Genomic DNA, 16,860 nt, shown 5'->3' with positions numbered 1-16,860 from the left:
TTGATAAAGCACTGAAAAAATGATGTTTCATTGATCCAGTTAAAAGAATTTAGGGTAATGATTCACATTTATATTTTTAACTTGAGCCAATGAAAAATAAGTAACTTGCCCTAAATTAAGATGCCAAAAGGAAAGTTGGGTACTTTATTTTAGTGTATCCTTGTTACACATGTTACATATAATTACTATTATAACAACAATTATTTATGCATAATTACATGCAAGTAACCCTTAACCAAACCCTAATCCCAACCCTTACCATATAGTAAGTACATGTAGTTAATTAATATAACTATATATAATATAAAATGTATAATTACACTATAACAAGGAAACCAAAACCAAATATCTGAAAGGACATTAAGATATCTCTTATACTTCTTGAGTTACAGGCATGCAAACTATGGAGAAAAACTTGAAAAGTGCTCTTTTCCCATTTTTGAATGGTTACCATTGGCACATAATGCAACAAATATTGCTAAAGTCAACAGATTTTATTAACAGACCTACCAATCTCTGTGAAAAAAACAACATTATGATGCTGCCATCTTCCTGAAGTCATTTTTACCCCCCTGTAATTTGGCTCTGAATCTCAGATGAAAATGGCCTTTTTGACCCCCCTCTATAAAATTGTGGATTACTCAGAAAATATTCATCCATGACATTTAGGATTTTGGCTTTCATCACTATACATGTTCATCTTTCTTCAGAAAAAAATAATAAATAAGCAAAATAAGCAAATAAATAAAAAATTGATCTGGAAAGGTTTTTGAAATTTTGTTGATTTAACAATGAATGATACAAATGTAATTTATCCTCACTGAATATAGTCATTGATTTTTAAGACATTTCTTATAAAAATCTTTCTCACTCCCAATCTCTTCAACAGAAACATTATTGGAGAAAATACTATTTCAGTCTTAGCAACTTCAAAATGTTACATTCAAATCAAATCAATTCAATGTGTTGCTTAAAATTTCTTTTAATAGTTTACATTTACTAACAACTGTTTTGTGAAAATAGTTTTTAGATCATTTTTCCCCCAGTGTATGCATGCAAGCCTCTTTGGATTAAAATGCTGAATGAGTTGGATTATATCCAGTAAGGAAGTAGTTTATACAAGTGCATGGCTTAAAATAGAAGAAACGCTAACGTAACTAAGCAGAAACATAAGAGAGAAATTTTTCATAGTAGTTCAAAAGAGCACTAAAAAGCCTTAGTAAAACAGGGTAGCTTTGACCTATATCAATTTGAAGCAAAGGAAGCTTTAAAACAAGTGTTTTAAGATGTATTTACGCTGCATTTGAATTCTCACAATGTTCTCCCAACTTTTTCTTGCATTCTCATCCTCTCTTTCTCCTCCAAATCTTCCCAACCCTCCCGCTTCCTCTCATCTCAGTGGGGTGCTCAGGATCAAGGAGAGATCAGTCTCAAGGTGTGACACTCACCTGTGTTTGAGGAAGCACTTTCTTTCCACAAAGGGACCCCTGACTGATGTGACGCTCTTAGTTTTTAATAGCGATTTCCCAAACAAGACTCGAAAGTTTCATAACTCCTTTGTTGCATTGGAAAAAACATGTCATGTTCATATAGTAGGCTGAACAGAGAGAGACCAACCTCGAGTTGATCCCATTTGCTCCTGAGGGCCGTCAGCCGCTGGTCAATGTCAGCAGGAAGCTCAGTGCCGCTCCTCTTCAGAGATTCAGACCAGCCCAGAAGATGTGTTTTCTTAGGAAGCCACATGGACATCTCAACACTGTTCCCCTTCAGAAACACAACAGCAGTCAGAGCGTGAGAAAAGCACAAGCAGCACTGTAAGAATGCTTTTAAGTGCAAGTTTAAGAATTTAAGCACAACTAAATCACAACCCTTTTAGAAAGGTCCTGCATATTTTGTATTTATTTAATCAAAAATACAGTAAAATAAGTAATATTATGAAACTATTTCTGTTTTAATTTATCTTAAATTACGTTCCTTCATAAATAATTCTAATTTCTTATCAATACTGAGAACCATGATATTATTTAAATCTTGATATTGAACCATGATTTTTATTTTTATTTCATGATTAAATGATTTTCTGATAAATAGAAAGCATTTATTTGAAATGAAAATCTTTTGTAACCTTATAAATGTCTTTATTATCACTTTTTTTTGTATCCATTTAATGCATCATTGCTGAAAAAAGTATTAATTAGCACTTTGAAGTGAAAAAAAAAATATTTAGTGCTATTTAGTTAATGAAGTTTATAAATTTTATAATATCTCCCACCAAAAACATGGTGCATGATTTTTTTTCATGTCAATTTATTTTCTTCTAAATCTTTGCAATTTCTCATATGTCACCTCAGTGGTCATGTATGATAACAATTATCAGCCCTTCAGCTCATGTCTAATGGGATAACAGACTGTATTAGGTCACTCCACGCTTTGCACACTGGTTGAGCAGAATTGTGACATTTCTGTTTGAATGCTGGACTAACAGACACTAAAAGATGAAAGTGATGCTATTCAACACCTTTTTCAGTTAATTTCTCTCTTCCTCTCTCTCTGCCACCCCCCACCCCCCAATTTCATTTTCTGCATCAATAGCTGCTTGATTCTAGTTTTCGGTTGTCATTTATCATTATGGCGGATGCGCATTTAAATATTTAAATGTGCGGTTTTCCCCCCATTCCTCGCTGTCATCTGGCCAGTGTTCATTTTTCACTGTCGTTTGTTTTGATGGAGATGGTATCACACATCCTTTTAAATCATTCAACCCTTTCAGTTTTTAATAGTGGCCGGCAAACTAAAGACGCTCCTCTTTAAAGCAAAGGGGATTACACAATTTGTTTGTTGACAGCAAATATTGATTTTAAGGAATGGCAGGTTATTGATGGAGAACGCAGACGGAGGGAAAGATAGCCTGAGTAATTAGAATGCCGGAGCGATGAGAAGTTGAAGCATCATGCTAACCTTAGCTACGTGCATGGCTGACTTCTGGCACTTGAAGTCACTTTCACTGTTGCAACCTTGATAGGGTGATTTGCATACTTAACCCAAGGAGCTCGGGCTTGAAAACTTTATAGTCAACTGTCTTAATTGACGGTGAAGAAAAACATATTCCAGGGCCAAAGAATGCCACCGAGGTGGAGGTTTGAGAGAAATACATGATTCTGGCATTGCTCCGTTAACCCTGGTGAGCACAAAAACTGATGAAAGTTTGTTTTTAAAAGCAGGTTATCAGTGCACAACAGGACACAACTTACAAACTTCATTATAGTAATGATAAACAATTTTTTTTTTTTTTTATTAAAATTTGCAATTCATACCAAAAACAAGCCATTTACTTTAATGTCTTACAACATATTTTATCATTTTTGGTTGATTTGTATACATATACTGTATGTGACCCTGGACCACAAACCCAGTTTTAATTGTCAATTTTAAATAATAATATAATAATAAAAAAAAATAATACATATATTGGGAAAATCACCTTTAAAGTTGTTCAAATGAATTCTAAGCAATTCATATTACCAATTAAAATTTATGGGACACTGTACAAATTGTGAATAAAAACAGAATGCAGTGATGTGGAAGTTTCAAATTTCAATATGTTATTTAGAATACAACATAGATGACATATCAAATCTTTAAACTGAGAAAATGTATCATTTTAAGGAAAAAATAAGTTTTCATGGAATCAACACATCTCAAAAAAGTTTGGTCAAGGCCATGTTTACCAGTGTGTGCATCCCCTCTTCTTTTTATAACAGTCTGCAAACGTCTGGGGACTGAGGAGATAAGTTGCTCAAGTTTAGGAATAGGAATGTTGTCCCATTCTTGTCTAATACAGGCTTCTAGTTACTCAACTGTCTTGGGTCTTATTTGTCGAATCTTTTTCTTAATGATCTCTCTTCAAAAATTTTTTTTGTGTGTGTGTATATATATATATATATATATATATATATATATATATATATATATATATATATATATATATATATATATATTTGGTCATAGTTTTTATCTTTTGGCAAAATATCTTTACAATTGCATCAGTATTTTCTATTCATTAATATTAATCAATTTTAATCCTTATAAAAATGGCTTCTACATTTTTTTTTACAAAAAAATAACAAAAAGGAAAAAAATATACACCAAATATTCTTAATTCTAAATGAATTAAAACAGGTCTGGACATTAAACAAAAACTTCTGTCCTGAAAGCATTTAATAATCCACCAAATGAACATCCGTCAGATTATTTCAAATAAGAAAAAAAGGCACATCTCTCCTAAACAAGTTGTAGAATTTGAGACAATTGGTTTAGGAAGAGTTATGGGCTGAAGTCGAGTACCTATGGTTAGGGGTTTATTCACATCACTAGTCTTAAACACCATGTCGGGACACCTCTCGAGATCACACGGTGAAAACAGGCAGCTTAATAACTGCAATAGTTAATAACTGCAATAGTATGAGCAAAGATGGCGGCAAAATAGATGAAATATCAACAGGCCCTTGTAAGTTTAATTTATTTCACATATTAATGAACGTGATTCTGGAAATGTCAGCAAAATGCAGTCACACATGAACACACTTAATGCGATGTCGCAGATTCATCTTATCCATTAAATTAAAAGTTTGTTCAGGCTCCGTAACTTGTTGAGACAACAGAAGTTAGACTCCATGAACTGAGGCAGAGACGGGGCGTATTCAAATCATTTTATGCTAACGTTCACACGTCAGAAGCCAGGCTCCGGCAAAAATGAGAATTCATAGGACACCCTCGGCCTCCCGATGGGACTTCATCTCAATGACGGATTCTGCACTGTCCCTAAATCAAAAAGGAAGTAATAACATCTTTCTTTTGCCCTGAAATGAATCCGCAAAGGGCGAGGAAAAAAAAAGTCAATTTTTGGGCTTCTGCGATTATCCACCGTAGCTGCCGTATTAGATGTTTAGCACGAAGGAAAGATATCCATTAGAGAAAAAAACTGAATATGCATCAGCCTCATGAAAACCTACACTGGGAGCTGATGAGTTACAAATTGACTCAGAGGTACAAAATATGGAATTTGATATGCTTTCGTGATACAGAGCTGAATGAAGCTGGGAAAACTGATAATTACTTAATCAGTTTGAGGCCTTTTCATATCTTGCCAGCATCCTTGATGTCTGTAATTCGCTCTAGACGGCTGCTCGGGGAGGGAGGCGCAGAGGAAGCAGTGGAGAGGGGAGGAAGACCGCGCAGAAGAGACCCATTGATGGAAACCCAGCACAGCTGAGGAGCGCCAGCCAAGCTCTCAAAGAAAGACCAGGAAGTAAAAAGCTACATATTTACTTTAAAAGGAAGAGAAAACGCGCAGCCTCCATTTGGAAGTGATTCCTTACTGTTTATGCAAAATAGGTGCTGCTTTTCCTCCTTCGTGAAAAATCACTTCGCGATGAAAAAAAGTAGGGGGAAATCTGTTCAAAACCATCCGGGAACAAAAGTCCTTGAAACACGGTTAATTGTCACCATGGCGACTAGAAGAATAAGCCATTTTACGGCTGGTATAGAAGGCTTGTATTGAGTCAAGCACTTTTATTTTTTCTTCTCTCTGGTTAAGAACAAGGTGGGCAGTCACGATGGGGTCAGCGAGGGGCCCAGGAGAGTTTCCACCAGTCTTTCCAGACCTCAGCTGGCAGGAGGTTCCTTCACCAAATGCACTTCACATTGTCAAAATGCATCGAGTGGCAACAAATTGCACAGACAATGCCATCGTTCATGATGACTAGAAAAGGTTGAGCATTAGAAAAAAAAAAAATGTTACAATACCACATAGATGTCGGCCCATGGGACTCTCTTTCTCACCATCATAATAGCATGCAATCTGCAAAACAATATGGAGCATAAAACAGTTTAGAATATTCGCTCTCTCCCCCCTTCGAGCTAAAGACGATGCATTACGCAAGTTTTAAAGTGATAATGAGGGATTCAAAAGATTCATTGAAAAAAGAAAAGCCTGGTCAGTCTAACTGATGTGTACAAATGCTAAGACAGAGAAGCCAGGCCTTTAGATTCACAGAAAGAGCTCTCAACAAGCCTTTATGGACTCTCCTTATGGCTCTCTAATTGAGTGATTATGTTTTGTTTGGATGAATCTCATAAAGAAAATTCCAGATCATATTTCAGGCTCGCATTTCAACCTATATATATATATATATATATATATATATATATATATATATATATTAGGGGTGTAACGGTTCACAAAATTCACGGTTCGGTTCGATATGATACACTTGTGTCACGGTTCGGTTCAGTACGTTTTAGATACAGCAAAATGAAAAAATTGGCAGATAAATTTCCTTGATATTTTTTTTTTACATTGAACAATGATGGAGCTATTCTTTACCCATCTTCTATGGTGTTTTCTTAGCAGCATACTATATAAAACAAAAACAGCTCCTTATAAATAAAAAAAAAAAATGAAAATGTTATATTGTTGTAGTAGTTATGAACAAATACAAAGATGTAACTTTTTATATGGAACTCTATAACTCTTTATATTGAGTGTGTTTTTACTCAATTGGTTTTCTATAGGGCTTATGTTTTTTGGAACAAAGCAGGAATTACGGTCTGGCTGAAATGGGCTCGTGAAGGAATATTGTAACGGGGCTCAATTAGCTACATTAAGCATGTTCTTAAAACCTGCGTTTTCCACTATAGGCGCTCGCTCACTCAGTACACACTGAAGGCTCGTTGCAATGCGTTTAACAGACCAGAAAAAGAAGATCCTCCAATTACCAACAGGTCTGGTGTTTGGGTGTACTTTTTTTAATTCCCTGTAAGCTATAATGGTGATGATAGAATGAATGGTAAATAGTAAGGTCTCATATCCGCGGCTATAACGTAAATGAAGCCAAATCGCCGCAATGTCTTTTGCCCTGTTTGAATCAGTTGGAAATGTATGTCTAAATGCTGCGGGGATAGTTTGTTGCGTGTATGTTTGTCCTTTTTTTCGTCTTTTCCCAGATACTGACACACTAAGGTGATGTCGGCGTAAATGAGTTGACATATTTCAAGTATTCCCGTTGGTGTTTTTTTAATCTTTTTTTTTCTTCCCGCTGGTGTACCCTATTGTCATGTAGATGCGTCATACCGTTGTTTTTTTATCCACCACTCTGTTGCCATCACCATTATAGTTTACAGGGAATCCAAAGTGCACCCAAACATCAGACCTGTTGGTTATTGGAGGATCTTCTATTTCTGGTCTGTTAAACGCATTGGACACCGCGTGGCGCGTACCGTGCATGAACTGCTCGCTCACTCAGCGCGTACTGAGTGAACGAGCCCCTGACTGCGTAGCCTAACATAAACATATAAGTTGGTGTTTTTTCTTCTTCATGGGTGCCAGGGGCATTGCCTGTTACGTCGTTTGGGTTATTGCACTACCTTGTTGAACGCATATCATTATATTTCACTTTTTTTACCAAATATAATGAATTAGTCCAACGAACCATTCGGTACATAATGCGTACCGCATACCGAACCGAAAGCCTCGTACCGAACGGTTCAATACAAATACGCGTATCGTTACACCCCTAATATATATATATATATATATATATATATATATGACATAATATATAATAGGAGTATTTAAAATAATTGTACACAATAAAAAATAATAATATCAATAAAATAAATATATTATAAGATATAAAACCATTAATACATGCTTAATATTATATCTCATATATATAATATCATATATTATACATTTCTTTACAAATATTTTTTATATCATATATCTCATATATATAATATCATATATTATACATTTCTTTAAAAATAATTTTCTATTTGATTTTAGGGAGAAACATGGCCTGGACATTTCTTTTCCGTTAACTTACTGATTCATAACGTCAAAGTCTTTTTCTCCCTCCGATCTGCTGGGAGTTCATGGTCTAGATGTGTTGTTCTTTTTCAGCCTCCCCTTCTGTCCCCTCACAAGGATTGGTAGTGACCCCCATAGGAAGCCCATGCCTAATGCCATTGAACGGCGAACAAAGCCACTATTTATCCGGGGCCCGGGGTCTGGAGCTCAGCTGTGAGTTCAGGGAGGAGGAGTTCTCATGGAAAGATACTCACACCCCATCCCTCTCTACTCTGAGCATGGCATTTTTCTTCTCTAGACAAACATAGGAAACAATGCAATCAGCCAAGAACTCTGGGCTTTAAGAGCCAAGAGAGTCCTAAGATCTGTTCAGCTCTGCTCAGCCTGGCTGTAATCTAAAGTGATGGTGCCAGAATTCATAGAGCTACTGTGCTCACAGCACAGGAAACGTACTGCTTAGAGAGCTCCGGGGACTTAAAGGGTAAGATCCCCAAAAATCAAAGGCCTGTCATCATTTATTTACACTCAAAATCTCTCGAAAAGGAGACATTTTGCAGAATGTCCAAGCCACGGTTTTGCATGCAATGAAAGTAGAAGATTTTAACTGAAATCATATATTTACCATAAAAATCTGTTTGACTCTGTATACTTTATATTCTTCAAATTATGAAACCAAATTAAAGTTTTATGTTAGAAACAGACTGAGTCATCATTGACTGATAATCTTCCCTTTTAGGGTTTTTATCATGCTTTGGAATTTAAAATTACTGTTCACTTTTAATGTATGGAAAGCTGTGTGTACAGGAAAAACACTCATAAATTATGCAAAATATCTCCTTTAATGTTTCAAGTAGGGAAAAAAATGATATGGGTTTGGAAACACCACAAGTGAGTGAGTAATTTATGACTTTTAAACAATTCAACAATATTGATGGTTCGAGATCTTCAAACAGAAGTTAGTTAGAAACCCTGCTTTTAAAAGGTAAATAGGTGTGAACGTGAAAGATATTCCAACTTCGCAAGTAATTTTCCATGTAAATTAATGGCTGTTCAGCTCAATGAGTATGAATTTGCATCCTTTAAAAAAGAGGGAAAATTAAAATGTGCAATGTCATTTAAAATTGCCAGAACTGGCCGAGAAAATTACATTTGAGGAGTCGAATCGCTTGCTTTCTTCTAGCTTATTCCATTTGCATTAACCGAAAATCATATTACACAGGCCATGCATTGTTAATTGGGGCCTATATTGCATTATCCCCATATAAATCAAATGACAAATATTAAAATTAATAGCAAATTCACTAATAGCGAATCATAAAACAATCTTTTTTAAGTATCTCTCATTAATAATTTAATTCCAATTATATCTGTAGTGCAGAATGAGCCTTTTCATTCTGGATTAAAAAAAAAAGTCTGCTTTTGACTGATGTGATAATAATGGAGATATATTTGGATCAAAAGCCAGGGACTAAGAAAGAGAGAGAGAGAGAGAGAGAGAGAGAGAGAGGGAGAGCTTTAGCTCAACAGCCCATGAAAAAGTAAATCATCTCTACAACAAATGCTGCAGTTCTCCACTGTGAGACAGAACAAGAAAATAAGAGCACCAAAAATAACAAACAGAGATTGCTCTTTCAAATCTCTGAAAACGGATTTAAAAAACTCTTAAGTATCAACTTAATCTCAGACATCTCTGCTAAAATTCTTGGGGAAGTATAAAGAAAAATTATACAACTGTTGACTATTAAGATCTTGCTTAAATCTTTTTAAGCGATTACTGGGGTGGTTTTCTAAGGACCAAAATCTAAAAAGTAGAAAAAGTCCATTAGCTCTCCATTTAATCTTCAGTCTAGGAAAAACAACTGAGAAGGTGGTCCCATTACTGGAAAAATCCCATAGACCAATACTGAAGGAGGGACCCAATTACATATAGCTTGCAGCAATACAGCGACACCCTGGCAATGATCCATGACAACCAAACACCTTCACAGCAAGAGTTGAATGGAAAAGCACAACTCACTTTTCTCCAGAATATTCAAGTATCATCTCAGAAGTTTCTCTTAAAATATACTGGGAGACGTGCAGAGATTAAATGAGTCAAAAGTTGTCAAAGTCTAGAGTTTATTTAAGCCTATTGCTTTCTTGGAGAAACAATTGAGGTATAAAGATGATTTCAGTCATGTCCCAATCATATATAGAGACCAAAATATCATAGAAAGTTGAGTTTGCAGGCAACAACCAAATCCCTAGTGAGTGCAGCATAGAAAAGTACCACTCACTATTCTTCAGACAGTTTGAGTATCATCTCAGATGTTTCAAAACAAAACAGACACAAAACGAGATAATATCTGACATACAGTAATATTCTACTAAATGAAAATCTTACTAGAGTTCAGTGCTCTTTGAGATAATAACTGAGATATAAAAGATCTCATCTCATTAGTGAAAAAAGAGACTCAACCATATATACACTGTAAAAAATGACTGTGATTTTAACGGTAAAAAACTGTGAAAATGCTACGGTACAAACCTGTTTACTGGTTAACGGTAATTTCCTGTAAACTTTACAGGGAAAAACCGTAAACTTACGTTCCCAGAATTCTCTGCATTGCATTTCAAATTCTGTTTGAATTTGATGTTTTTTCTTTGAAATAACTATGTTTCTTCTTAATTTTTTCTCATCTGTTATGTTTATTAGGTTTGTATGTCACATAAAATGCTGTTAAATTAATGTTTATTGCAAATTTAAGTTTAATGGGTCTCACCATGATGGTATTTAGTGCTTGTGTGATTGACACCGTGCACCTTCTATGTATCTTATCATTTAAAAGCTGCTTTTGATGGGCTATGTTTCACCACGTGACTCTCTCATCACCACTTGATTTTGGTGGTTACCAATGTAATATAAAGGTACAAAACAGATTTCAGTGCTTCAGTAAGTTCGTATATTAATATTATATCAGTTAAATTATGGTATTAAACTGTAAATATAAAGTAAAACCGTTAAACCTACAACAGTGTAACTGTATTTTTTACGGTATAAAACAGTTAAACCATAAAACGATTTTACCGTATTTTTTACGGTATAATTCTGGCAACCACAGCTGCCGTTTTTTTACCGTATATTTTACGGAATATTTTTAACAGTGTAGACACTGGAATATCATAGAGACTTGGGCTTGTAGGCCACCACCAAATGTCCACCAAGAAACCCCAAACATAGCAAAGTCCTGTCAATGACCTTCAGCAAGCAAACATCTTCACAGCAGCAAGTTTTGAATGAAAACTGCTTTCTAGGAGGATCACCCCGTGTCCTGTATTACAGCTAACACAGGGCTGCAGTCGTGGGAGCGAGGAGTTAAAAATCTGTGTGTCGGGCAGCAGCTCTGGCAGGGTCCCATCCTGAGCAGGAAGAAGCATTTCAATTGAGCCGAATGAAAGAAGCAGTTGGAGAATAGCGGCAATCGTTTAATGCAGATGACCTCTGACAGACCCCGAGTCCGAGCGGGAATTTGCATGGGGTCTGGACGAGGAGGAACAATGTAGCCTAAATGCTAGACAATCTTTATTCTAATGAAGTGGGTGTCAAGGTCAATGTAAAAGCCTAATGATGAATGGTACAGCGCAGGACGCACACACTGTAGTGCTCTCACATTAATTGGACGCTCAGTACTCAAGGAAGTCCAGGGTGGGTTCTGGGAAGGGCTGGGGGAGAGGATCTGGGAAAATACAGGGTATTAAGACACCGTCCCATGTGTACAAGTGTGTGAATGAACAGGGTAAGACTGGCAGAACATACAAAAATTAAAATAGTTCTAAAGAGCTGCCGCAGGGATCGATTCATATACAGGAAGTGATGTAGTAGAACATTTAGAACAGACCACAATAACTTACACTCATGCTCTGATACAGCCTAAGAATTACATTTCTTTTCAAAATATAATATCATATAATATAATATATGAAAAAAATATGTCATATATATATAGCAGATAGCGGAGAACATGAGGGCCAGATCAGGAGCTGTAATGATGGACGGAGTACACTCGTTTAATGCCCCATCTCTCCATTCCTCAGGGGACTGTACAACTGTTTCTCCAGACTCTCTCCAAACAGCAGGTGAAGCAGGAATCCCCTAAGGCTTTCCACAGTGCTGAAGCCAGAGAACATCACACACACACAAGTCAAGACAGATTTTCTCTGAGCTTCACCACTGCAGATCACTGAGGCTCCAAGACTCCTTCCTGACCCCTTTTGAGGGTGGTCTTGTACCCTCAATCTCGGGTCATCTGCCAGAGGTCAAGCGTTGGAGGATTTGTTCCTGATATCACATGTATGTCTATTCATTGTGTGTGTGCGTTTATGTGGACTATGTAACAATTAAGACCTTCCAAGCACCAAGGATGATGACTATAATGATAAAGATATCATTTTAAAAATCATTCTAAATATAAAAGTGTAGTCCACACCACAAATGTGACAATAACACAGAGGAACAATATCGTTGGAATCATTTTTGAACTTTTGAGCGATAAAACATTGACAGCCAATCAGAGTCTATCCTGCATTAAAGAGGATGGATTCTGATTGGCTGTCAATTAGAATCTGGCATTTAAAGCAGCGGACGTCAGAAATGCACTATAAGCTTATAACAAACAGAACATTATTGTGCAGTTGGTGTGGATGCTAATATAGTTATTGTTATCTTTATAGTTATCATTCTTGGTTAGAATGTTTGCTTATCTGCAATATGTTCTTAAAATGTTACCTGACAAATGTTACACTGATATTAACAGATGTTTTTTCAACTACTAAGACATAAATTGTATATTAATCTGCTCCTGTAACAACAATTCCAGATGATGTACACAAATAGTATTCTTTATGGATGGATCCTGGGATGTATAGACAACATTTGGGGTCTGTAAGAAATTTTATGCTCACAAGATTGCATTTATTTGGTGAAAAATTAAACAGTAATATTATGAAATATTATTAAACTTAAAATAACCAATTTCTATATCTGCATATATATATATATATATATATATATATATATATATATAATTCTTATGATGTAAAGCTGAGTTCTCTGCATCATTACTCCAATCTTTAGTGTCACATGATCCTTTAAAAATCATTCTAATATGCTGATCTAATGCTTAAGAAACATTTTTTATGCTGAAAACAGTTGTGCTGCTTCATATTTTTGTGGAAACCATCATTTTCTTTAGAAAGTTCCAAGTTCACAGCATTTGAAACAGAAATATTTTGTAACATTATAAATGCATTTACTGTCCCTTTTGATCAATTTATGAATCCTTGCTGAATACATGTATTATTTCTTAGTATTAATTAAAGTATTAATTTACAAAAAAAAATCATACTGACCCCAAACTTTTCATATATATTCCACATTGGCACTGATTAATTGACAGAAATTGTGTAAATCCAACCAATCAGATTTTGTCGTTTTGTCTTAAGGAGTGCAGAAGATGAACACAACAAATGTTTAAAGCATGTCTCTGAGCATGTCATCTATGTGGTTGTGTATTACAGTCTGCGTGAGCATATTTATGCATGTTTGTGTGTGCGTTCCTCTCGCTGAGAGCTCACTGAGGGAGAAAAACACACAAACCCAGCCAAGCCGCAGTAAGAGAAGAGCACATAAAGTGGAAACAGACAGGGTTGTTTTTTTTCTGAAGAGTTGTCCGTTGCTGTGGAGGTCCGTCCAGCATCCTGGAGCGGCGCCAGCGAAACAACAGGGAAGAAAGACAACAACACCGCGCTCTGCCAGCCGTCCAGTACGGAGAACAACTCCGGCATTACATCACTGCATTAAAATGCCATTATATGCCTTCTATCGAAAGGGAACAGCCCAACGCACATAAAGACATACTTTAGTGTATTTTCAAACACTGCATCACTGCATACTCACGCTCGCTCCCTTGCCCCTCTCATCTAGTCTCCCATAGTCTTAATGCCTCGGGACTATTTGCCCACAATTAGAGCACCACCCCCTTCCTGCCCCTCTCTGCTTTCAACTCTTATGAGTAAACTTTCCCAAAGCCCCACAGTGCGTTCTTCAAGGCAAAAATGCTAATACTGCTTTCCTACTGCCTAGCTACTGGAAAATGGTCTTCCAGTGAGCACGGATGAGTGTAAGCATGTATCTGCATGTGTGTGTGTGTGTGTGTGTGTGTGTGTGACAGACATAAGGACATAAGCCACTGGCAGATTTCAGTGTGTTGCAGAAGAACTCCAGCCTGCAAACAGACACACTTGAACAAACAGACACATGCTTACAAATACTGGAGAACTGGTTTGAAATTAACTCGAAAAGTCTCCCATCCACTACCATGTAAGTACCATGGTATTACCATAATTTTTGGACATGTTCCCAAGGTAAAATAAAGTTTTGCTTTTTTATTTTTTGTTACATATATCATAATGGTAACACCATGTTTTTAAAACATGTATCATGATAATGCATGTTTTGGGACAATACCATGGTAATACCATGTTTCTGGTCATGATAGACAGAGAACATGATAATACCATAGTATTTGTCCACAACCACACATTATCATGATATTACATTACAAATGATTTATAAGCATGTTCATAAACAAATATATATATTTTGAAATATACTGTGGAATTTCATGTTTCATGTTATTTCCTCATATACCATGACAGTACCATGGTACCATGTAAAAAAAACATGGTATGCACTAGATTACTTTTTGGTACTTGTATGTATGTAATTTTAATATATTGAGATTTTTTTTCCCATAACATATACCATGGTACAGTAGCTTGTAAATATCAAGGTACATTAATAAAATAATAATTCAGTTCCATTTACCATCTAATTACAAACACTAGTGGATTTCTGTAAGGGAAACACATTTTATTCAGACTACATTATAACCTCTGACCTCAGATCTATGCATATCAACTAATATTTATGGATAATATTAGCAATAATAATAATAATAATAATAATAATAAAGAATATTCTACAGTGAGCTATTTTTTCTTTTTCATGTTGATTAAATGAATTCACTGTATACAGACAATCAGAAGCAGAACTCATTATCTGAGTCGTATCATTTGAATCACATTGAGCGCGAGGACGAGAGAAAGAGACAGAAAACGAGGAGCTTGGCTTTGTTAATTAATCTCAGAACTAATTCCCAGCTGTGAATTTCACCCCGGCACACATGCTTGTAAATGATATGGCATATTTGTATTAGTGAATAATGCATGGGGTACAACAGGACTCCATCCGAACTGCTGACAACAAAATATTCATCTCCTCGCACCATCTCAAGGGTCTGATCCCTCTCTCTCCACAACAGCACAGCCCAAAACTAATGCAGCATTTATTTAGCGAAACACTAACAAATGTGGCTATTTTCTGAGGGAAATTGACGAAGCACAATTTGAATATATTTTGAACACAAGAACACTTCTCCTCATCTATATACAGGAAACAAACTCAAGCAGGACCGTGTTTGAGAGTGTTTCTGAGTAAATGTGAGTGCATGAAAGTCTGAGTGTGTGTTTAATTTTCATAAACTCCTCTGTTCTTAATGGGCTCTGGATGCTGTATTGCCATCTAGTGGTGTGAGCATCTACATGCATTGAGTCATTTGGGGGATTTGGGGCTTGTGTTCAGCCCAGAGTTGATTTAAGAAGCCTCTTCTCTTTCAGAGCAGCACATCTTTGGGAATCAAACATATATTTAACCAGCTGGTTGACTTCAAGCCTGCCAGTTTTCATACAAATGCTGGCAATAACATTGCTGTCTATCGGCTGCTCCAGCTCCTTATTTCACTTTTTTGTATGTTCATAAATTGCAAAAGATAGACAGGACAGACCTAAACAGATGTGGTTTGCTTTCTGCATAAAATATATTGCCAAAATCAGACATATCAGGTGAGATTTATATACATAAAGCATGTTAAAGCAACACAATCTAACTTCCTCTATAAACACTAAAAAGCAAAAAAAAAAAAAAAAAAAAAAAACTTCCATATATAGTCATTTTAAGTCTAAATGTTAACTATGTGGTGTGTGCACATGTCTAAATAATGACGTTTTTGAGACAGGAAGATAAAGCAGGTGTGTGTGTGTGTGTGTGGCCGTGTTGAGAGTGTATCAATGGGGTGTCCTGCATTAGTGTTGTAATTTGTCCACGTCCCGCTGAAAGAGCCCCAGTCCCCAGCCAGCACCACCATAACAACAAACACACACAGAGACAACAAACCTGCTCACAAAACACCACACGATCTCCCATAATTCCCTTCAAGCATGCCACATGAGGAAGCATCTGAGAAGAGACATTGAGAGACACTGTAGGGGGACACAACTAGCCCACATCACATGCCAGCCAGTCACAAAACACTACAAACCTGAATATTCATGAATATGTAATCCATCTGAGAGGAGTTTAAAGACGCAAGCTGGGAACAATGGACAGAGATCTTAACTGAGCTCTTCTCTGACCTGAGTTAAAGAGACAGGTCAGACAGAATTCTACATTTGTGTATTCATTGATGACTCACTCAATATATATACTGGGTTGTTTTTTTATTTTTTTGGTCACACTTTATTTTAAGGTCCAATTCTCACTATTAACTAACCATTAACTATGATTTTTGCCTCAATTAACTTCTAATTTACTGCTTATTAATAGTTTATAAGGTAGTTGTTAAGTTTAGGGTATTGGGTAGGATTATGAATGCCATGCATTATACGTACTTTATAAGCACTAATAAACAGCCAATATGTTAATAATAGACATGCTAATAAGCAACTAGTTATTAGTGAGAATTGGACCCTATACTAAAGTGTTACCATTTTTTTTTTAGCTAGCAGAATCTTGACACTTTCTTCCATATAAACTGAAAAACTGAAAAAGGCAATGTAGTAGAATAAACAAAGTCCATATGAGATACATAGTTTTTTTTTTTTTTACTTTCTAT

General features: G+C 35.9%; 1 protein-coding gene across 2 annotated transcripts in view; it reads right to left on the bottom strand.

The window, feature by feature from the left end:
• Positions 1 to 16,860, bottom strand: part of LOC113060906 (A-kinase anchor protein 6-like) — a 119,562-nt gene that overhangs the window by 22,612 nt on the left and 80,090 nt on the right. For both annotated transcript variants that reach the window (XM_026230166.1, XM_026230165.1), the window contains exon 10: positions 1,618 to 1,764. In XM_026230166.1, coding sequence (XP_026085951.1) covers positions 1,618 to 1,764 — 147 coding nt within the window. The remainder of the gene's footprint in view (positions 1 to 1,617; positions 1,765 to 16,860) is intronic.

The sequence above is a fragment of the Carassius auratus genome, chromosome 42 (assembly GCF_003368295.1).
Source record: "Carassius auratus strain Wakin chromosome 42, ASM336829v1, whole genome shotgun sequence".
NCBI classification, from domain to species: Eukaryota; Metazoa; Chordata; class Actinopteri; order Cypriniformes; family Cyprinidae; genus Carassius; species Carassius auratus.
The sequence above is the reverse complement of the archived record's forward strand: the minus strand, read 5'-3'. Positions and strand labels throughout refer to the sequence as shown.